This window comes from Castanea sativa, chromosome 11 (assembly GCF_040712315.1).
Source record: "Castanea sativa cultivar Marrone di Chiusa Pesio chromosome 11, ASM4071231v1".
In the NCBI taxonomy this organism is placed as follows: domain Eukaryota; kingdom Viridiplantae; phylum Streptophyta; class Magnoliopsida; order Fagales; family Fagaceae; genus Castanea; species Castanea sativa.
Genome location: NC_134023.1, coordinates 41,356,045 through 41,381,151, shown reverse-complemented (window position 1 = coordinate 41,381,151; position 25,107 = coordinate 41,356,045). Strand labels below are relative to the sequence as shown.

At 34.0% G+C, this 25,107-nt stretch overlaps 1 protein-coding gene and 1 pseudogene across 1 annotated transcript in view; one reads left to right on the top strand and one right to left on the bottom strand.

Annotated features, from left to right (window-relative positions):
- Positions 1-718: 718 nt before the first annotated feature.
- The window catches only part of LOC142615705 (protein SUPPRESSOR OF K(+) TRANSPORT GROWTH DEFECT 1-like), a 67,985-nt gene continuing 43,596 nt past the window's right edge, over positions 719-25,107 (top strand). Inside the window, exons 1-7 of the mRNA XM_075788473.1 lie at positions 719-939; positions 1,250-2,024; positions 3,155-3,259; positions 6,008-6,206; positions 7,266-7,334; positions 7,423-7,497; positions 7,587-7,685. Coding sequence (XP_075644588.1) covers positions 1,552-2,024; positions 3,155-3,259; positions 6,008-6,206; positions 7,266-7,334; positions 7,423-7,497; positions 7,587-7,685 — 1,020 coding nt within the window. The 5' untranslated portion in view covers positions 719-939; positions 1,250-1,551. The remainder of the gene's footprint in view (positions 940-1,249; positions 2,025-3,154; positions 3,260-6,007; positions 6,207-7,265; positions 7,335-7,422; positions 7,498-7,586; positions 7,686-25,107) is intronic.
- Positions 16,675-22,493, bottom strand: LOC142617510 (organelle RRM domain-containing protein 1, chloroplastic-like; annotated as a pseudogene).

Genomic DNA, 25,107 nt, shown 5'->3' with positions numbered 1-25,107 from the left:
TGAACATTGACACAGTTTAGTTACATTTGCTAAGGAGACAAGGAGCCCTCGATTTGGCTTGAGGTAAATTCCTTCTTTTATCCTCTCCATTGTAGACTTTGATTCTTTATAAATACATTTTATTGTTTTAAATTTAAAAAAATAAATCTTCAATTTTTAAAAAGTTTAATTAATGCCATGAACTTTTCTAATCATTTTTATTCACGACCCTTAAGTGCCACAATTAACTAAAAGTAACCAAAAATTGCATGAATTGTGGCTAAAAGCTTAAAATCCACACATATATATTTGATGTGCAATTAAAAGAACCATAATACACTATATGATAAGTGTGAAATTATATAATAATCAGTAATTTATTTATTCTCACCTAAATATTTATAAGAAATATAATATTACAATTTTTTTGGTTGAGTAAATATTAAAATGATTAATATATTTTACTTTAAGATATAGAAGTATTTTATATATAAAAAATACTACTTTAAATTAAAAAATAAAGATTTAAAAAAAATTAAACTACTACTTAACTAAAATTGGTTTTTTCTTCTTTTTTTTTTTGTTTGTTTTTGTTTTTGGAGGAACTTGTTTTTTCTTCTTTGGCATAAGTAACTAAAATGGTTTTTTATTTTATTTATAAGAATCTAGTAACTAAAATTAGTTAAAACTTTTTTTTAAAGTTCAAAATACTTAAAACTTTTCCAATCATTTGTAATTAAAATGTGAAAAGACTTGAGAGCCGAGGCGGCTATTCCATTTCTACAGCATAATTATGATCTAAGTTGTGTAATTTCCACGATTAAACGCTCCTTGTCTCAACGTGAAAGAAGTCCTGACTTGCATTGCACCTATTGGTTGGTTCTCTCTGTTTCAAAATTTTCATTTTCATTATCAAAACGCAAAGCACCAGAGAGAAAGTAAAGCTTGAATCTCAGGTCTGTAACCGTAATTTTCTGTTTATCGGAGTCTTCTGTTCCGACCTGTAAAGCTTACCTGTTATGGCTTTTTGAACAACATCACCACCATCATAGAAACAAATTCTGAGAATTGGGTTTTTCATTTTTGTACGTATTGAACCTGATTTCAGGGTTTGATTGCAAATTTGCTTTGGAAAAAAAAAATCTGGAATTATAAATGGCTTATCATAAATATATGAAGCAATGATATTTGAGTACTGGGCTATTTTATATTATTTTATTTTATTTTTGATTGATTTGAAGTTGAATTCTTTATTTTATTTTACTTTCAGTTTGGTTATATTTTGAAGTATCAGAAATATTAATAGAAAATCTGAGGTGTTGCTGAGTATTGGGTTTTTGGTTGCAAGTTCTAAGGGTGTGGATAAGTTGCTTATCTGAGAATTCAAGTTTTGTAATTGTGATAAGAGAGTAGTTTGACCGTGTATAATGTCATTACCAAAAAGAAATCATTGAAGTGTCGAACTCTGTATTGGATTTTGGGTTCTAGGGGGAAGGAGGTGTGGTGGTATGAAATTAGTTTGAGTATTCTTTTTTGTGGCTTTGATTTCTATGCATTTATTGCAAGTAAAAGATGTATAGCAATTTTAAGGAACACGCGATAGAGTATGTGAAGCAGGCAGTTCAGGAGGATGATGCTGGAAATTATAGCAAAGCATTTCCGCTCTATATGATTGCATTAGAGTACTTTAGGACCCATTTGAAGTATGAGAAGAATCCAAAGATTAAGGAAGCAATTACTCAGAAATGTATGGAATATTTGAAGAGGGCAGAGGAGATAAGGGCCATTCTCGATAATGGGGGGAGTGGGCCTGCCTCCAGAGGTGATGCAACAGTTGCTAGCCAACCAAAGACAAAGTCGAAGGGAGGAGTGGGGAAAGATGCGGAGGATCCGGAGCAAGCAAAGCTTAGGGCTGGCCTTGATTCTGTGATAATTAGGGAGAAACCAAACGTGAAGTGGAGTGACGTGGCCGGGCTTGAGAGTGCCAAACAGGCATTGCAAGAGGCTGTAATACTGCCTGTGAAGTTTCCCCAGTTTTTTACTGGTTAGTTCCTCAAATCATTATTTTTAAGTTTTGGGGGTTATTTGCTTTTAGTTTTCTTGTTGAATCTTGGCATGCTTTCAATGTGAATAAGCTTGATTTGGTTTATGGTGACACTTGATAGCTTATGAATATTCAAAAATATGCCACTGGTACCATAAATTCAAGTTAATCAGTTGCCGAGATTGTATGCTCCAATTGTATAACTCAGAATTTCTGACTTTCAAACTCTGCTTTTGCAATGGAAACTGTACAAATAAATCCCACCAGGAACAACTGAAAATATGTATGGAGAAGACATGTTGTAGTAAAGTTGTACAATAAATAGCTCATGTCAAACAACAAAGCAAAATTCTTATAGTTAATTGGGCTTATGTTCTGTCAGTTGAATTTAAAAAGGCTCAAATATTGGCCTTTGATGGCCCAGAGTATCAGCCTAATTCTGAACATGAAAGAATCAGCTGAGTTTAGAGAAGGTAGGAAGGATATTTTAAGAGTTATTGTTGCCATTGCTTCACTGATTTTTTAGATTTTTGATGGTGTATCTTCCAATTGATCTTCCAATTGTAAAGATACATATCAAGTAATAATATCAACTATAATAAGTTTTAAGACCCATTTGAAAACCTTTTGCATATCAAGTTTCATTCTAAAGTTTGAGGGGTTTGCATTGCTTCAATATGTGAGGCACACTACTTAGCCATGAGCTCAGACTCAGACCATCCCTTGCACCTGGCTGTGAATTAAAAAATGATTATATCTGTCTGCTTGACAGTAGAATATATGGCAATGGAAGATAAACATTCTATTTGGTATTAATAAAAAGCAAAATGCTATTTGTCACATTTGCTATTTGTCATATGTGCCTATGTATGGATGCTGAAGACTTTCTAAACATAATTTGCATCAAGAACTTGATTTTCCATTCCTAATAAACGGTGGGATTTGAACTGTCTACATTAAGAAGAGTCAAAGAGACATTATCATTTAATGCTTAAATCTAAAAGATTCATGAACTGGCGACATACTTCCAGGCCATTTTCTGCAGTATTTCCTTCTGGAGTCACTAATATAAATATCTTGTCATAAATGGTACATCTTGATAATAAAAGAATCATTTGATCTCTTTTTCAGGAAGAGAAAACCGTGGAGGGCTTTTCTATTATATGGTCCACCTGGAACGGGGAAGTCCTATTTAGCAAAGGCAGTGGCAACAGAAGCAGATTCAACTTTCTTTAGGTAAAAATTTGACCAATATATAGCAAGTAACTAGACTTCAATAACTGATAAAACAACTATAGATGGCAAGTTATTGGACTACAATAGCAGACTTTAGAACTAAGGCTATATTTGTTGCCAATGACGCGTAATTGTGAGTTGTATATTTGAAATCTTTGTGATGAACTATCTTAGTTCTTCTTCTCCTTCTTTGAGTTTTGCCGCAAATCTTTATATATATATATATATATATATATATATATATATATAAGAACCATTTGATGTCTTATGCTTATTTTTCATTAATATTTTACTATATCAGTTTCATAGTTTAAATTGTGCAATGCACTGAGATGTAAGCAATGAATGTTTGGAAGTAGAATAACTGAAAAGGATTCTGGTTTTATGGCCCTTGACAGGCAAATATTCATGATGACTTTACAAGAGAGTTGCAAGATCCGCACTAGTTAATTGGAAGCCTTTAGATTTCCAAGAAAATGATATTCTTCCATTATGTTAGATTACATTTGGATACACGAATCAATTCCTTTAAATGGTGTAGTCATTAGTTTATTTTACAATAATAAATGAGTTCACCATAATTACTATGAAATATTTTAGGAAAACTCCAATATGCTCATTCAAATGCTATGAAGGACACAATATTTTTTTTGTTTACCAAACTATAGGTCTGGATAAATTTTGATGGTATTGAGAGGATGCTGGATATATAGGTTTCTTATTGATGACAGATTACCATAATACACTACTAGTCTACTACACTTTTTTTTTTTATAAGTAATGAAAATTTTATTAAAATAAGAAAACAGCCAACCCGAGTACATTGGGAATGTATTTTGGGGGCACAAATCAAGAACCAAAATTACAACAATCAAGTAAAACAGTAAGGGAAGAACAGGAAAGATGACAAAAAACCACACTCCAATCAAGGAGAGTGTGCAAAAAAATAAGACTTAACCTCTAGTGTAGAATGTTCACATCTCTCAAAGCTTCTAGCATTTCTTTCACGCCAAATACACCATATCAAGCAATGAGGCACAAGTCTCCAAAAATGTATGCTATGATGTCGTCCAAACATACCCTGCCAAGACTCAAACAACTCAATAACCTTGTAAGTCATAACTCAGTGGATTCCAAACAAACAGAACACCAACGACCACAACTCACAAGCTAAGTGACAATAGAGTAGAAGATGATCCACTGACTCCCCACAACTCTTACACATATAGCATCAATCAAGAACTAGCACACCACAATCTAGGATAATCTATATGTGGTACACCTTTGTTCTAATATGCAAATTTTCACAATCCAAAAGTTTCCTCCTTTTTTTTCTCCCTTTTCTTTTTGAAAGAGGATAGTTTTAAGTAAAACGAAAATCTTATATGCTTTATAGAGTTTCTGGAGAGAACTAGGCTAAAAATTATAAGGGTTTAACTTGAGGACAGCTTTGTTGTATTGTAACTTCTAATGAAACAACATGTGTGTTGAGTATAACTGTAACCTCATCATTCCATGTTCTGGGGTAGGTCATGTAATGTGTTCCCATACATCTTCTGTCTAGTATGATCAATTTTCTAGGTAACTTGGTCTAAATGTTTAGATTATATGAGAGATTGCTCTATTACTTACTTAGAAATATGACCATGCAAGTATTGTAATACTGTTGCTTCCTAGGGGTATATCAACCTTTTCCCCTAGCAGCTGATCAACCATTTTATTGTTGAATTTCTACACTAGTTCTCATTTTTCCATTTGGTCTTCTATGAGGGGGGAAAAAAACATTGAAGGAAATGTATTAAGCTTGGAGATTTTGTTTCTCTTGCAAAGAAATTTGACAAGAAATGTTATTTATAAATAAATAAATAAAACGCAAGAAGCCTTCAACCTTGGTTAGGTTTCATTTGTGCATGGTCAACATATCATTCTTATTCTCATCAATTTTCTGTTGATAAGTTTCGTTTGTGCAATAATGCCCGTATCTTAGTGATGATCTTTGCTTTCCATTTTTTCATTAGTGAGTCATAGTTAAACAGGGGCTTGGTTAGGCTTATTTGTAAAGCAGGAAATTTGAACTTCTGTTCCAAATGAGCATGTTAAAATGGAAGATTTTGAAGAACTTTGTTAGGGGACCATGATGCGATCTCCACTGAAATTTGCAAGATGCACTCGAACCACGCAAGAATGTGTAATGTATACCTTGGAGAGTGAATGTAAGCATATGAGGATGCTCTCTTCATATCTTGTTCCTTTTTCTCAGTCTTTTAATGACTTGGTAGAAAGGCAGCAAAGAAGTTTGCAATCAATGCCAATTACCTCATTGTGCTGTCAGCCGTGACTTCTCCTGTTTGTCAAATAGTCTCATAAGAACATTGTTAAAAGGCAACAAGTTGGAATACTGATGTTCACTAAGTGAGATGACAGGAAAAAAAATTATGAAATGTGGATTTAATGGATCAAAAATTCTTGCTTATACCTAACTTAAGATATTTAAGTTTCAGTATGCTTGCAGTTCTTAATAAAAATTTTTTTATATAGTTTTTTCCGTCTACTTCATATATGGCTGGGGTTGACTGCTTCTCATGATTTTTATTGTAATTGTCACATCAATCGAGTGAATTTGAATTTCCAAATGCATGTATGATTTACACTTCCAGTTGTATGCCCATGGATGTAGATCTTTTTTTGTCTTTATATTAATGGAATGTTGCCAACACATGACAAGTGCTAGATGCTGTCAATACACAGTGTTTCGTCATCAGACCTTGTTTCAAAATGGATGGGTGAAAGCGAAAAGCTAGTCTCAAATCTTTTCCAAATGGCTCGTGATGATGCTCCTTCCATTATTTTCATTGACGAAATTGATTCCTTATGTGGCCAGCGAGGTGAAGGCAATGAGAGTGAAGCATCTCGACGTATCAAAACAGAACTTCTTGTACAGATGCAGGTATTTTGTGTTCACTGGAAGTGGATAAGAGCTTTGTTCCAAGCTTATCTTATACTGATACAACTGACATCCTTATACTTTAGTAGGTGATATGCAATATTATTAGCTTCCCTATCATCAACTTTTTTTTTTCCTGCATTTTCTTTTTCTCTTTTACTTTCCATAAGTGGTCCAGTTATTGTTTCAGTTGCTAAGCTATCTGTCTGTTACTTTAGGGAAAGGTTATAGAAGTCATATAATTTATTTATGTATATGCATTCTGCTTCCTGCCAATACCATTATGTATAGCTTTTAGACTTGATTTTTGGAGCTTAAAATTCTTAGGCCTTTCCTTTTGTCCATGAACAAAATTTTTATTAGAATAATGGTTAAATGATTAAATTTACAATTTTCTAATAGTTTTAGCTTTTGTGACAAAAAGTGTTCTTGAGTTCAAGCCTTGTCTCCAATCTACCTCCCAAAAAAAGGAGAAAAAAAAGTTACAGTCATATGTGTTAAATTTGTTACAAGGACAGAATACTGGTTCTTCTACTTTAGAGATTGGTGCATGGGCCTTATTGGGATGTAGTTAATTTTGTTACAAAGGCAGGCTCTACCTATGTCAGTTGACTATCAAGCATTCTCCTAGTTATTGCCGAGTCTCTTAGGCCATGGCCCATATGAAAAGCAGGTTCCATTTCACATTCTCCTCATGCTCACTCAAATTCTGGCCATAGGATCTCTTCCCTGTTTTCACACTAATCCATCTTATGGTAGTGAAATATGCAAACTGTCGCAATGGCTAGTGATCAAACTCCTACCGCCAGATAATTCTCCAATTTGAACTCTCAATAGCCGAGTCTGGAGTGTATAGTCTGACCTGGATTGAAGACATAGATCCCTTCCTACTCTGTTCTTGCATTCTTGGTGCATCATCTTTAGCCCACATCTCTTTCGTCTTATTCCCTACTACAATTATCTTTAACCTGCATTAGTTCTTAACTACATTAAACAGTGGTTGTTGCCTTTGGTTTTTCTACTGTTAATCTTCTAATGGAAATTTTCTTTAACACATTTCAGGGTGTAGGCAGCGATGATCAGAAAGTTCTGGTTCTTGCTGCCACAAATACTCCATATGCTTTGGATCAGGTAAGAAAACTCTGATCCATTGGACCTTAGTTATAGAGTTTTATGACCTTCATTGCTTTGGGTTGAGATTAAGGAAAACTAAATACAGGCCATCCGTAGGCGTTTCGATAAGCGAATTTACATCCCTCTCCCAGATTTGAAGGCAAGGCAGCACATGTTTAAGGTACTGTGGTTTTGGTAGAGCCATAGTAATTGATTCTTTTGGAGCTTATGATTTGCTTAACATCCTCAGTAGGTTTTTAATTTAATCAGGTCCATCTTGGAGACACTCCTCATAACTTGACTGAAAGTGATTTTGAGCATTTAGCTCACAAAACAGAAGGATTTTCAGGTTCAGACATAGCTGTTTGTGTAAGTGTCCAGTTTACGTTAGTTTCTAGTGTCCCTTTTGAGATATTATATGGCTGAAAGCTGTTAGCTACCTCCTCTCTTTTGATAGGTTAAAGATGTTCTATTTGAACCTGTTCACCAAACCCGTGATTCGAAATTCTTCAAAAAGAACTCTAGCGACATGTGGGTCCCTTGCGAACCTACTGAACGAGGAGCTGTTCAGGTTACCTTGCAGGAACTTGATGCACAAGGCCTAGCTTCAAAGGTAAGTATTGGGTAGGAAACTGTTTTTCTTATTATTATTATTATTAATGGATACTACATAAAGCTCTAGACCAGACATCGTTGCCAAAATTAGCACTCTAATCATATTTAGTGCTAGGTATCAATAACTTAAATAGAATTATTAAAGACTTATTCAATGCTGTGACTTATGTAGTTAGTCAATTTCAGAAAAGTAGGAATGAAGAAAAAAGTGGAAAAGAGAAGGGGGGATGGGGGTGGGGGAGAGATTTAACAAGAGCATGCCTCTATCTTATGTGCCTCGTTCAATTTCATTAATGCACATTCAATGATGATTTTCTCTTCCATCAAAATTACACAATTCTTTGGAGGAAGGTCAATTTGTGGTATCTCTTTTCTAGCCTCGTTCATCCACTTCTTTTAATTTATATAATGACTTGAATGTAACCGGCTCTGGGAATGTATGACTTGCAGATCCAGCCACCACCAATCACAAGAGAAGATTTTGATAAAGTACTTTCAAGACAGAAGCCAACTGTAAGTAAAGCCGATCTTGAGGTGCATGAGAGATTCACGGAGGAGTTTGGGGAAGAAGGCTGATTGCTTTAGTTTGAACACAAGGGCTGATTAACTATTAGAACAGGGAAAACCACTAGTATAGGTAAATGAAATATGTATATATAGTCGTCAATATAGTCTTTTTAAGAGAACACCGTGCCATATTGTTTCAATCTCTGTCTGTCTCACCAGAAGAGGAAGAGGTGGAAAGCTCTTAATTGATGTATAGTGTTACTGGTCATAGTCTCCATATTCAATAATGATTGATAATCTTACCAATTTTTTCCTATCTGGGTATGATCTCCTACCGGTTTCCACTAGATGTTCATTGGAAACAATATCCTAGCTGCTGCTGGAACCAAATTTATAATTAACCAATGGTGAACGTCTAAAATAGACATAGAAAACAAGTTGCTATATGATTGATATCGTTAATGAAAATTAGCAAATGATGACAACTAAAAAATTTAGCGTTATGAGAGAACTACTGTGATACTCTCTTATTGAGTATGCCCCAGGGCGCCGCCATTAAAAGCAAGGTAACCTAAGGATAAAACTCTTATGTTTGGAATGGAGGGAGAGAAGGAAGAAGGGATTCTGGAGTCATGGAGTTCACCTTGTGTATAATAAAAGTAGTGTCAATAATGAATCATAAAAGTAGTGTCAATAATGAATCTACTTGAAAAAATAAAATAAAATAACATAAAATTTGTCAAATAACACATTGTAACCTTAACATGTGGAAGATATTATCAGAGATAGCACCCCTAGCATAGTCTAGAAACGTAAAAAAAAAAAAAAAAAAAAAAAAAAAACAAAAAAAAAAAAAAAAAAAAAAACGTAAAACTTAACATAAGGATACTAATTGTGTGCATTAATAAAAAAAACACTCATGAAGGTTAGTGCTAAGTAGATAACTTACACAAGTAATTTATAAGAACCAAAGAGTAAAAATTCCACAATAGGAGATCTAAATAACTGACTTCAAAGCAACAAATAACAAAATGGTTGTTTATTGATATGGAAACTGTTTTTCCAAGGTACAATAGGTTGGATTGAAAGCTATAAAACTAAATCTTATTTTGCTTCTTTTTCTCTCTATTTCTTCTCTGAGTCTTCTCTCTCTATTTTTCTGAACCCCTTTTCCTACTACACATCCCCCCCTTTTTTCGGCACCTTTCTCTTCCTTATCTCTCCAACTGGCTTGCCTCTAGCTGGATTCAGGGGATGCTTGTCCCATCACCCCTCTGCTATGCCATTGTTTCATCATGTAACAGGAATTTTGAGGGTGTCTTTACTGTTTAGGTTTGTCTATAAGCATTGAACGTGGAAGAGGTTAGGTAGAGAACATCTCTTAATGCGGAGGTGACTGGTTCTATATGGTCCTTATCTCTTTGTGGAGTTTCCTAAGGCAATTTTGATGACGTGTGCTGCTTATTGGAAATCTAAAGAATTAGCACACATTATCTCTCCACCTTCCAATCAATTTTAGCCTCCAAAGCAACGACAAGGTACTGAAATCATCTATCTTCAAATCAACTCTAGAAGTTCTAGAAACACAAGCCTTGAAGAAAAGAGTTTCAAATGGCAGCCAAACTTTAGCTTTGTCCATGAAGACCTAAATTTGTGCTTCCTTTTCTTCGTCGCCTTCTTCTTGTGTGTGTGTGTGTGCGCGCGCGCACGATTTGACCACGGTTTGAGCAGTTCCATGCTTTTTTCTCAAATAGAGGCTCTTAAGGTTAAAAGATCTGCAATGGTGAGAGATTCACGATTAACAGGGTCGGACCATACGGTCCAGTCCGGGTATGAGAACCATGGTAGAAAATGGAAGTAACTAGTTAGATGACAGAACCAATCTCCAAAGAATCCATGGGATCAATAATAACAAGTGACACAATCATATTCCGTAGATATGACTCCCATTATTTAATGATTTCAACTAACTAAAGTACATAATTGTTTTTTTAAAATATTTTTTAACGAAATTTAATAAGGGGTAATTAACTAATTATACTCCCCCCCCCCCCCCCTTGAGGTAACTCCCCCCTTCTGTTTATATTAGTAAATATTTTAAATTTCTATGAAATTTTCTTTACCAAAGTTTAACCATTATTAGTAAAAACATAATGAAATTTGTTGATAATAATGCAAAATTTATCAAGCACCAAAATACTTGCAACGGCAAATCTCTTCACAACCCAATGACAAACTAAAAAAATAAAAAAAGTTATACTAATTTTAAAATACTCTTTAATGAAAATTTTAAATCAATGGATTTTAATTCTAAAATAGAGGAAAATTTTAGAAACCTACCCTTAAGCAAATGAAATGTTATTACGCAACATTGTTAATTTAATAGAGTTTGCTTAAATGGATGTCAATAGGGGAAACTATTTTTTCCCTTCAAGTTTAAGGTAAAATGTGGAGTGTAATTACCTCTAGTTTTTATTATACACATTGAGTTACAAAATATTTCATTTGCATCTTATTTTGTTTTTAAAGTATTTTGGTTTCAATTCTACAATATATGGTAAGCAAATGGTATAAACAAAAAGAAGGAAAAAAAAAAATCAAACTTTACTATCACATATTTTTTATTCCCACCCCCCCCCCCCCTTTCACCCCTTCCGTACACAAATTCTTAACTCAATCACTAATGTGGATATCAAAAAAATATGGACATTGTGCATGAAATTATGGACATTGTGTGTATAGAGTATATATTAATAAGTATGATGGAAGAAGAGTTGTACTTTTACCATTTTTTTTAAAGCAAAACAAAGCCATGAAAATGTGCTACTCTAAATGAATCTTATATTATATGTCACTTTGTTTACTGTCAAAATTCTAGATGAAGATGACAAATTAATTTCAAGGCAATAAAAATCAAGAGATGTTATTCGCCATATGCCTTTTCTCTTGCCAATGGCCAACCTATGATTGGTACTCCCTGGCTTAGGCTATCAATCACTAAATTCTACCAACAATGGTTAAGAAATGCTCTAGTCGCTTTGTGTGGCAAAATTTCCAACTGGGGTGCCTAGTTATTTACTAGCAAGCCCAGTTTGTTTTTTCTTATCAGTTTTCAAATCCTTCTGATAACTAGTATGCTTTGAATTCACCATTTATGTCAAAACCAGTAGGTGGCCTAATGACCCAAATAAATGGCATTCCACTCTCTTCCAAGGTAATAGCAAGTTCCATCATTTGGGAAAGCACCAATTGTATTTTCAAAACCGAAACCTCCTGGTGCTAGTTCAGCCATTCTATGCATTGCTCTACCGAAGACCCAGCTTGTTTTCCAATTCTTTGGCCGATAACACGTGTATCAGAGATTTAGAGGAAGATGAAATCATGGCTTGAGGGAGTACAAGACTAATAGCCCAAACTGCCAGGTTTATATATTTTCTCAAAACTTCCAATCCAGGAGGTTCAAATTCTTCTACTGTATTACAAAATCACCCATAAGAACCAAAAGAAAGTGATAAGTGACAACTATGATTGAACAAACCTTAGTGGAATTAATTTAGCCAAGCTTAATTGGCTAAAAGGATAACTACAAGATTAACCATAATTGTCTTTCATGCCCGTAGGCTTGATTGTAATTCCATTTCTAAATTAAATTATAGATTTTAGTCGAAAATATTAAAATGATTATATAATTAATAAACTAATTTGTAAAAATCCTAACAAAGTCTAATAGAATTTTTTTTTAATTTTATATATTTTCTAAGGTTTGTTTTTGTAAAAATAAAAATATGTTTATGAGTATAATATATATATATATATATATATTTTTTTTTGTTTATATTTATGTTTATACTTTGACAGTGCCGGCTCTATGGTATAAACAATTGATGTGGTCGCCTAAGACCCCAAGTAAAAAAAAGCCCCAAAATTTTAACTAATAGAATTATTTATTTCATTGTAATAGTATTAAACCCAAATATTAGTCAATAACTAAAATAATATTTTTATAAAATGAAAAACAAACAATAAAAAAGAGAAATGTCACGCCTACAACATTTGTCATAACACTTTTATAACAAATTATAAGTAGCAGGTTGTTACAGGTTGTTATTGACAGCAAAAAAAAAAAAAAAATGTTGTAGTGAGTTTAAATTAGAACCACTAACAACTTAACAGCTAGTTTTTGTTGTGAAAAAAATTGTGAATGTAACACTTCTAAAAAAAAGATCAATACACAAAAAAATTCAAAACATTTTTCACAATAGTTCAACTAGCAAATTTTTACTAGTTCTCATATAAGTTCACCACTAACATTATTATTTTACATATCACTATCAATCTGACACATCAACAAGTTTGAAAAGCTCTGTCCAATTTTTTGTCTATAAACATTCTAAAAAAATAAATGTATGTAGTTCACATTAATTAATAGTAATTTTACATCTAAAATAAGATAATTAATTTTTGCCTTAGGACCCTAAATTCATCAAACTACCCCTGTGCTTTGGGAATTCAATCTATGATGTTGAGCATCTACTTAGTCTGGTCTATATGAACATATACCCTTTACTTTGAGGAATAGTACATAATTTATAATCCAAATAACTCAATACCTTGTGTCATGCTGCCATCTATGTTATTTATCTCTTTTAGTTTTTACAATGTGTCGATTTTTTTATTGTTAGATTGCATTTTATCATAAATTTCATGTTACCAGGGTCTAATGCTAGTTGTGACCCATTTCATTATCTTGCTTTTTTCCACCTAAGTTGGGTTATCAACGGTTGGGGAACGTAAGAAAGGACACATTTAATGCTTGTGATTCGGTTATTTTTAATAGAGTAAAATAATAGTTTTCCTTCTAATAGTTTAGACTTTTGAAGAATATTGTGTGTTGTTATGTATTTGGAATTTGCATTATTCTTACCCTCATTTTATTTTTTTTAAGGATTAATTCCATTCAAATCATTTTGGAAAACTCTCATATCAATCCATCAACTAAGGAAGATCTTCAGTGCAGGAGTACTAATGTCTTATATTTCATAGGCATTAGAAACTTCGTACATTTCCTATCAGAACCAAGTACCATTTTTTTTTTCTTGTGTGTAAATTTCACTTTTAAACCCTATAGTTTTGGGGCAGTCCAAATAAAAACCCTATAATGTCAAAAATACCAAGTTAAACCTTAAATTTTTAAACATAAAAATTTCACTTTTAAATATAAAAATTTCACTTTTAAATCCTATAGTCAATGGTCCCAATAACATTTTTAGATTGTTTTTAATTATCTATGGAAAGAGTAGTTGTTGAAGTTGAAACCAAAACAAAGGAGAACATAAATTGAACCAACTCAAACGGACTTTACTGAGCTCCTAATGGGTCCAAAAGTGGCTTTGGAAGCATGTTGTATGTATGTATGTGTATATATATATATTCGATAAATTAATTTGTAAAAAGCCTAATAAATTTACATATAGATGGAATTATAATATTTTATTTATTTATTTTCTAAGGTATGTATTTGTAGAAAGAAAAATATGTTTATGAGGAAACAATATTTTTTTTTTTGTTTATGTTTATGTTATTTTTGGTTTTATTTAATGTTATCTTTAGGAAAAAGTTCTAGATGTTATACACCTATAATACTTGTAGTTTTTTTGAATTATATAAGGAAAGAACAGTAGTTGTTGAATTTAAAACGGAAACAAGGGAAAACATAATTTTTTGAATCATATAAGGAAAGAATATAAGTTGTTAAATTTAAAACCAAAACAAGGAAAAATATAATTTAATTAACTCAAATGGACTTTACTCAGCATCTAATGGATCTAAAGCTGGCTGCAGAGGCTGGCCAGCTACAAAGTGAAATGTTAGAACTAAACCAACTGAAGGGTGGGCCAACAACTAAATATAAAATACTAAAACTAAACAAACTTTAGAATATAACGCCTTAAAAGGAAAAAAAAAAAAAAAAGGGAACCGGTGATGTGCATAGTATTATTAACACAACTATTCAGCTGATTTTGAAGGAGATTCAGAAACAATATCAAAAGATCTCAATAATCCAGAGCAATCACTATCACTCCATGGACACTTGATTGAAGACGTTAAACTGTTAACTTCTTTCTTCAATTGTATCAGTTTTATCCATGTACGCAGACAAGGAAATAGGGTTGTGCATGCATTGGCTAGATGGGTTATCAACTTGCCCGATTTAACTGTTTGGATGGAAGATTGTACCACCAGACATATCAGATGTAGTTCAAGCTGATTTTTGCCGTTAAGTTTCAATTAAATGCTTTTTAGCTGATTTCTAAAAAAACAAAACAGATTCTTAATCCATTTTAATAATGCATTTAAAATATCCCAAAATCCCCTAACAATTAATCCTATATATTTAAACATGCATGATTAGGCAAATATTTTATGTGTGTGTATGTATGTATATAAAGTCCAATAAATTTAAATATTGATAGAATTATTTTTGGGGTAATTACACTTGTAAGGACCCAAAGAACAGCCCAAGCTCACTTAGAATAGTGGCACCCAGTACTACAAGCAAAATACAATAAATTTGTAAGAGAGATGGAATTTCCAAGTCAATTGCAATGCTAAGTAAATCACAAACTTGAGGATAAAAGGACAAGAGCAATTAATATGAACGAATGAAGCAGTGATTTAGTGTAAAGTCTTCCTTGGGCAGGTTCGAGGATGGATTGTTCGTTAATAGTCAAAGCAGAGTTCTTATAATAAGATCTTTAATTCTCTCTCTCTCTCTCTCTTAGTTCATAAAATGTCCATCCCTTCTTCTAGGGGTTCCTTTTCTTATATAGTCTTTTCTGTTGCATCTCAACCCACCACTTGTACGTCTCAAGAGAATCACTGGGATGCTTGTTCCATTAGAACCCTTCTGGAGGTGGTAAAGAGAGCTGTAAGCTGTAGAGCCACTGTTAAGATGTCTTTTCCTTATAAATGCAGCCAGCTTTGTTGATGCGGAGCATTGAATATAGGAGTGATGACCACCTTCTCAAATATTTCCCTTTTCCGTTGCTTGCACAACTCTGGTGCTCCACTTTCTGGTGTAGGGAACTGAGTAAGGTACTCTTGAGGTGCATTTGCTCCTTGGGTTCCTTGAACGATGGTCTTGCTTGCCTCCTTTCCTCGGGCCTCTTATTCTAAGTTTAATCCGGACCTGAGTGGTCTTGACGTCTTCTCTTTTCGGTCTTGACCCATATGTCAAACTTGGGTTGACGCATGAATGGATCTTTCATCATCCTCAGGCAGGCCCATGGGCCTTAGAATGTCCTTGGATTACTTGCCCCCACAACACTCTCTTCCTTTCTCTTCCCTTCAAGTTTAAAGAAAATTAACACTCAATTTTATTTATATTAGTAACAAAATATTTTAAATTTTCATAAGAATTTTTTTACAAAAGTTTAACCAGCTGGTAAAAAATATAATTGGTAAATTTAAAATAAAAATGCAATGTTTATCAAGTACCAAAACACATGCAATGGCAAATCTCTCCATAATCCATTAAAAAAAAAAAGAAAAAAAAAGAGCAAGAGTCATACTTAAAATTTTATAAACTTTAAAACAATGAATTTTAGTTTTTAAATGGAGGATAATTTTGGAGACATGGCCTTAAGCAAAGGATGAGTTAGTACACAACATTTTTAATATTAATTTAACAAAATTTGATCAAACGGATGTGAAATTACCCCAAACTCAAAGAAAGGGAGTAAATTACCCCTATTTTTAATTATTGATGTTTTTAAATATTTTTCCCTTCAATTTTGGGGTGGAATGTCATCTCTCCAAACTTCAATGTCGCAAGGATTAAAAAAATATTTACTTCAATGCTTTAGTAAAAATCAAACTAAATTATATATTGAATAATTGAATAGGCTACATGTACTTAATGTCTTCAAAATTATAGTATTTAATGTACTAAAGAAAAAGATAACAAATGCATCATATAATGCTGACATGAAACTTTTGAGTAAAGAGCATTTCATTTCCCCCTTCAAAGAGCATGCAACATAATAGACGTTCACAGACTATATATATATATACGCGCGTGCGCGCACATAATATATTAATGACTAAAAACTCAATGTGAACGACTAGTGCCTCACTTGAAGATCTGGAGCTGATAAAGGCTCTTGCCTCTTGCAGGTACTCATCGAACAGAATTTAGGTGGCAGTATGAGAATAGTCCAACACCTTGAGAGCAGTAGCCTGAATATCTTGCTTGACCTTGAAGATAGTGGATCAGTAATCGTTCTCTTGTCAAAATTCCTATCTGGGGCGACCCCTGCTGTATCTTGGTGGATTAGTCTTGGCAACATCAACAACTATCATCCAGCCATTAATAATCTGCAAGAACCAGGAACAAAATAGAGAGATTACCCTTTCTCTTACTTGAGTGTTATATTTGTTTTATCTACAATTTTGAACCAAAGCTTAAGGAAAACAAACCTGCGCTTGAACATTAATCACAAGAAAATTACAAGGAAGATTCATAATGGAAGAAAACTTACCTTACCATTCATCTCTTTGAGTGCTGCACTAGCAGCCTCCTCTGTAGTGTACTCTATAAATGCATAACCTTTGGACCTTTTGGAAATTTTGTCCATTATATTTTTAACTGTTGAGGAAGCAGTGCATCAGCACGGGTATACCCTTACTAATGAAACACATCATTTATGAGCATGGAAATGCAAACATACCTTCAACAAGCTCACCAAAGCCTTCAAATGCAAAACGTAAGGTTTTCTCAGATGTGTAAAATGACAGCCCTGTTTTTAAATCAAGATTGCAAATCACTGTCATTTGTGAATAAATAAACGAGGGAGAAATAAAGTTGCTGGACTTGAGAACATTTGGATTTCAGAATGGAAACTACAAGGAATACATTATGATCTCATAAGAGGAAACCATGGCATGGTCCAGGGAATCTCCAAAGAGTAAATAGAACCAAATGTTAATCAGGTAAAACTCAAAAAAGCATAATTAGACAAGCATTATAGTAGAAGCATGCACATTTCATAAATAAGAATCTTGAATTATTTCAAAAAACTGGTCTTCAAAAATATGACATTTACAAGCAAAGAATTCAAACTCACAGTCTTGCAACATACCTGTAACAAATAGTTTCTTTGTTTTTATAGGGGTTGTTTCACTTGCTTCTGAAGGATCTGGCAGATCTGTGGAACTCTGTAGATTAATACCTGAAAATACAGCTTGTTTACTTTACAATGGAAAGAATTGTTGCAATGGTAAACTAAAGATATAATCTGAATGACATTGAAATGATTCATTGGGAATTGGCCTCATATTAAAAACAAATCAAGATTAATAATTTCAATAGTTTGTTCTAACCCCATATAACAACAATAGTAAATCATCATTTGCATATTTTCCACTGTGAAAACACTGAAGAGTAAGCCTTATCAAAACAAAAATTGAAGAGTAAGACTTATAAAAAAACTTGAAGAGTAATGACATATTCCACTTCACATTAGAAGATTTCCTCTCCATAATAATAAAACATGCTTAAGCTAACTAACAGAAGCATGATAAAAACATAAATAAACAAGTACTCTAGCGCCTGGTAAACATGGCATCAATCAGTCACTTTATTGAGGAAGGTTTCAGAATTTACTCTAATAGTTAAAAAATAATGTCTAGTCTGCAAGTAGTCAAGTTCTATCAAATACTCGACCAATCCTCTAACCAGCTGTTTACACTAGGTGATATCGTGTCATTAAAATCCTAAACTGAAAAAGTTAATGGTTTCTATAGGAGTAGGTCCTTTACAAAAAATATAACCTAATGTGCTTGGTATGTTCCCCTCACTGGTGAATGTATCAGAGCAGGTGAAAACACTATGATATGAGCCAGGCAGCAAGCAATGTCACAAGGTTGGCTGCAATTGTTGTATGTTTGGTACCGAAATAGGTTAGATAGATTAAATTTGTTTCGCCAAGTTTTGCCGTGGTTTTATCAAATAATAATGAAGAGTAGTTCCTTGGACTTGGGAGACAAAGTAGAAAATAGATTGGTTATCATTCCTATTAGTCTTTTCAATGAGTTAGGAGAGGTGTTGGCTATTTATGTAGGTTTTGTATTCGATAAAGGAATCTCAGAATAATTCTGACTCAAATGTCTCCCCACCACCTCCCTATTATTTTAGGAGGCTGGCCAGCCTCAAAGTAGATTGTTTCGCCTACTGTTATTATAGCACTTGATAGAACTGGAGTCCATCACACTGTATGAGGTTTTTTTAGAAATTCCAAAATGTTCAAAATTTGTAAAAATGAAAAAAAAAAAAAATGATGTTCGACGGGTTATACTATAAAATTTCTTAATCATGTAATGAAAAATATTATATTAAATGGGACTGCTTAGAGTGTAATATCACCTAAATGCCTACCCTCAAGCATTGTCCACCAATAAAGATCAGTATATTATCACAAAGCACAAAATACAGGCTTTCAATAAATTATATATTTTTTCTTTTGTTGGGGTGGCTGATGTCAGTCACTCCCTCATACAGACCTTCACTAGCACCGGATTAACCATTGAAGATTTCTGTCTCACACAACCAAATCATCTTGACAGTCTCATTTACATCATCTGATCATCATTAACCAAGTTAGACTAGCCAGTAACCCATCTTGGCTAAGGCATGTTTCAGAGCAATTGGATTAAGAATTAAAAACTATTGTTAATTATTATGTTATTTAAAGAGAGCGTTAGAATTATGGTTAAATGATTATATTCACAATTTCCTAATAGCTTAAACTTTTAGGAGAATCGATAATTTAACATAGAGGTTGGGCCTTAGTGCGATAGCAAGTGCCTTCCACCCAAAGTGACAAGTTGCAGACTTGAGTCTAGGAATCAGGCTCTCCAAAATAAAATTGGGAGTAAGGCACTAAGGTTGCCTACCAACCGCCTCTCCCAAACCCCACAAAAGTAGGAGTTTGTGCACTAGGTACAGCAATTTTATTATGTTATTGTAATATCTTCACCAATTCCAGCATTGCATACCTCCTCCTTATTTGCTTGAGTAACCAACAGCAGAGTTTCTTAAAACTTCATGGTCGTACCCAGTGCACAAAGCTCCCACTATTGCGGAGTCTAGGAGAGGTCATGGTAGGTAGGCAGCCTTACCCCCTTTTTCTTAAAACTTCATGCATGTTGTAAAATATATGCCAAAACCACCTTTTATACATGAACTTCAATTTAAAGAGAAGCCTTAATCAACACACAAGAACCAGACCTGAAGCCATTTTCTGACATAAACTAGTTGTTATCAAAGTTAATAGCGAGTATTAGAGAAATGCACCACCATACATGTCACTATAACGTTAAACTTCACTTTTTGGGGTCTATGGAATATAAGTTCTTTTCCCATGGCTTTCCAAAATAGTTTTCCAAGAACAGGGAGTAAGCAATTTACTTTCCTCAGTAGCATTTGAATCTTCTAACCCATTTAAAGTTATCACCTGCACCTTAACTCCAACCAGTTGGATGAATTCCATTTAAGAATATAATAAGTTGGACCCTACCTTTTTCAGTCTCACCCCTCACATAGATACAGTGGAAATCTCTCTTTCTCAATGCATCTGATTCTTTTCTCCTCGCTCAAGACTTCTAGCAAGTTTGCATGACAGTTTTTGTGATGAGATTGGCTATACTTACCTCTTTCTTACCCCAGCATCAGATACCTTCCTAATCTGCTCATTTTGTAAAACCTTCTGCAAGCCATATGGTTGAAGTTTCATGGGTATACTTCTCATGGCTATAGTTAATACTTCATATATTGTACAATTCTACTAACTACTGCGTCTCAGTATACCTGACATAATACTTCCCTTTGAATGACCAATTCCATCAGCAACATTCTCATTGAGCTTGACAATAAAATAAGCTCAAGGAATTACTTCCTTGAGCTTTCCCTTGTGCTAAAGCTTACTTCCTTGAGCTTTCCCATTGTGTGCTTTCTGTTGCAAAGCCATGCTCTGCCACAAACTCTAGAATCACAACTGCTATACACTACAAAGTGTTCCCAAAGCCCAATGAATGATTCTAACCAAGGAAAAGACTCATCTCTGCCACAAAGAACTGCAGCCACTATAAAGCCTATTTTGCTACTCAATACAAAGTCTTCCACTTTCGAGGAAAAGACTCATGGCTGCTACCAGACTATACAACTTTCCTTTAGCTGCTTCAAAGACTGGCCATCTACAATGACACAGAATTTACCCCTCCACTAAAATCCAGCTCAAATTAATAAAACATCTAAAAAAAATTGCTTTATTTACATAACTAAATTACTTGAGAGATCATCTCATATAGTGAATAAACATTTTGGTTAATTAAGGATTAGAATCTCTAAAAACATGTATTTGTTACGACACTAACACAAATATACTAGCATAAGTTACATGGTGCTGCTGCTATATACTTTCTTGACACACAGGCCTTATAAATAGATATTATTAAAAGAAGAAAAGAAAAGAAAGAAACGGTCAAAGTTAATAATTTGCAATATATCTCTGAGATCAAGGTATCACTGAATACAATGCTTGAAGAGAAGTGAAGTTGCAAGGTAGAAAAGATGTGGAGCATCTTATATCTGATCAAACATTAAAAAAACACGCAAAGATATAATTTGAAAAACGTACAAACCTCCATAATCCTTATTCTCTGACTCAAAATTCGTATCTAGCTGAACAGATAATACACCTGGTACACCTACACCATATGGAAGCATTTGTCTTCAAGCTGCAAAATACATATCACAACAGAGGCAAAGAGAAACCAAATGCAAATACTAACCAGCTAGTTCCAGTGCACATTCATTGTCAAGTTCACAACAGAACCCAAAGTTGGACTGCCAAATAACATGATAAATACACATTTGTGCGTCTTTCTCACTACAAAAAGTATTATTCCACTGTTAGAGACGTTACAATAAAATGGAACAGAAACATTATAACAAGCTCAAATGTTATTTACTTACTTCCCCAAAACCTTGGTCAGTATCTGAGCATAAGAATCAACCATTTGAGCCTTTGTAACAACTCCAATCCCCGGCTTGTCCATTCAAACAAGCCAGTGTTTGGTACTTCCCACAGGAAACAACAGATTACTTCCAATTTGTGAGCTTGACAGATAATTGGATTGAATACTTGAAGAACTATATTCCTTTTTCACAGAACTATATTCTGGGTCAGGCCTAACTGATAAAACGCCGGGTAGTCCTAAAACATATTCATTACACATCAATATCAATGAAACTATGAAAGTGCCTCTCACAATTTTAGTTTCTCCACAAACATGACAGCAACAGTATGGTACAGAATTGAAGTACATCAGATGACTCAGACTTTTTGTGCTATAGAAACTTACCGGCAAGTTCACGGGAGGTTTCTTCATCAATGTCACAGCAAAAGCCGAAGTGGGTATCCCAAGAAGCATCATATATACACATCTGAGCATCCTTCTCACCGTTATTCAAAAAATCACAACCAAAGCAGGATTTCAGACCAAAAGCTAAGAAACATTTGCAACATGACAAGAAAAGAATATTTTGAAACATACCCACCTGCCTAAAACTCTTTCCAATGTCTTAACGTAATATTCAATAACTTGTGGTTTGGAATTGAACCCATGTGGAGGTGCCTCCATGAGCACCATCCAATGGTGGTTGTCACAACTGGGAGTGGAAGTTAGTGAAGTTAATGCTGGTGGTGATGTTGTTGAAGTGGCTCTTGTTTTACTAGAGAAACATAGACAAGAAGAAGAAAAAGAAGAAAGATTAAGGTGGTTGTTTTTCTTTGAAGAAATGGAGAATTTGAGGTTTATGGTGGGAGTTTGGAGGTGGGTTTTGTGAGGTTTGAGTGGAAATATTTGGGTTGAGGAAGAGAGAACTTGTTCCATGGCTGCTTTTTTTAAGGTTTCATGGCAAGCTAGAAGCTCTCTCAAAGTCTCAAGACTCGACTATTGAAATCTGCTATCAGTTTATCTCATCTGTTTGTGTTGTGTTTCTAATATTTTTGGGCGCTTAGAAATTAGAACCGTGTCCGTGAAAGACTGAAAGGCGGGTTACGGGTTGGTGTTTGGGTCGACTCAATTACGGGTTCATACAACTTTTTATTTTTGGTTTTTGATTTTCTAATTTTGGAAATATATTAAACGTGAATCAGAATCAAACTAATTTTAACTTAATTGAGATTTGAGCATACTAAGCATGATATTTGAATGTTAAATTTTAAAACCATAGCAATTTCATGACATTATAACTCATATTTTTACCTATTATCTTTTCTTTTCTTTTCTTTTTTTCTTTTTTGGTTGTTGATAATTTTGATAATTAAGAGGAAGAGAGAGATTCAAGGTTTTTGAAATCAGACCAAATTTCAACAGAGGCCAAACTATGATGTATCATTTAATTTTTTAATATATTTGGTACTTAAATTTATCTTTATAATTAATAATGTTTCATTCCTAACTAACAAGTTCCATTTGGCCTAGTGGTTTAATTTTATTGAACCGTGACATATAAAATTAAAATTTACCAAAATATTGAAATTATTGAATCGTGACTTATAAAATTAAATTTTACCAAAATATTGAAATTATTAAACCGTGACATATAAAACCGGCCCAGGACCTGGTTCTAGGAATGGCAACGGGTCGGGTTCGGGCCGGGTTTTTGCATACCCGGACCCGACCCGCGGGCCAAGACCCGAAACCCGGACCCGGACCCGGCCCGAATAATAATCGGGTTTTTTTCTCGGGGCCCAAACCCGCCCCGCTGGGCCCCGCGGGCCCCGTTTAACTTATTGGGCCCAAATTTGGGCCAACCAAAAAAAAAAAAAAATTTGAAACCCATTAAATTTTTTTTCCTAAATTCAAGCCCATTCAAGTCATTTAACATGGCCCAAATGCCAAAATTTGCCCTGTTATATGGTAGCCAAATCATTTACCTCCATTTATATCATTATATGGCACCCAAAATCATCTTATATGGCAATAAATTACTTAAAAAGCTACAAAATAAATCTCACAAGTTTAAGAAATTACAAAATGTCTTATCCTCCACAAATCAACAAATTAAAAAGACTAAGAAATTACAAATGGTTTAGAATAATTACAAACCAACAAATTAATCTAACAAGTCTAAGAAATTAAAAGGGCTACTAAATTATTACAAAATGTTTAATCGTCCACAACTGTGACACAACTCCCATCCTCTTCATTAGGCTCCCCATCATCAAGAATTGTTTGAAGATCACAATCACCAGACATAGTTGAAGATCCTACAACAACAATGAATTAAAAAATGGAATAAACTTCATCAATTTGTAACAAGCAATAAACTTCATCAAATGGAATCTCAACAGACTAATCAAAATCATTCACAAGTAACTAACATTAAAAAACCCAAGTTACATGGATTAAAAAAAAAAAAAAGGTACAAATCGAAATAGGCAAATCCATTGACAAATGAACCAATAATGTCATGTGTTTCCACAAAATTGTTTTGAGAAGCAAAACCTCGTTTAGCTCAGCTAATCAAACAAACACTAATAAAAAAAAACACCCACAAATACTGCGAAAACCAGACATTCCACATCTGGTTTTCCAATCTAACATTGTGCTGTATTCAATTTATCAAGTCCTACTATCCTATATTGCCAACAGTCCAAATTCAAATCCCTTTTAACTCTTTTTTTTTTTTTGCCGAGACCTTCTTTTACTCAATTGATATGCTTTCAACATTGAGGATTTAAATGGTACCTTTTGGCCGCGAGGTGAGGCCGCGAGGCGAGACCGCGAGGCGAGGCGAGGCGAGAGCTGCGGGCTGAGGCGAGGCCGCGAGGCGAGAGGGCTGTGTGTTGAGTCAAGAGGGCGGCTGGCGAGAGGGCAGGGCTGAGTGTAAGAGAGGCGGCTGGCTGTGTGTGTGTAGTGAGTAGAGAGTAGAGACTTAGGGTTTCTATTACAAAATCAGAAAATATATATATATATATATATATATATATATATATATATATATAAGGGGTATTTTAGTAATTTAATATACCAGGTATTTAACCGGGTCGGGTTTCGGGTTTCGGGTCGGGTCTGGATTTTTTTGATAAAACCCGGACCCGACCCGGACCCGCTTCGGATTTTAAAAAAAAAAACCCATATCCGACCCTATTCTTTATCGGACCGGGTAAAACCCGGCCCATTAGGGTCGGGTTAGACCGGGTATCCGCGGGTCGAATTTAAATTGCCATCCCTACCTGGTTCCCAGTTAACCTCGTCAGACCTCTCAGTCCAGTCCGAATTTCAAAACAGTGTGTCTTAGTTGAAAACACTTGAAAGGTATCAATTGGAAATACAACTACAAGATTCTTGCAAAATTTCTTTATACATAAGTGATAAGTCTTGATCTTGGGAGTATTTAAGATCATACAAACATTTTTCTTGTAATGATATATACTCTAAACTATATATTTTTCGCTTATAATTTGGAGGTAGTTTTGAATCAAATAAGTTTTAATTTAAGGTATGAATTTTCTAAATCTGTCTCTAATGAGTTACTGCTAATTAAAAAAAGTAACAAATTCGCATAAACTGTAATTAAAACTTACTTGACATCAAAATC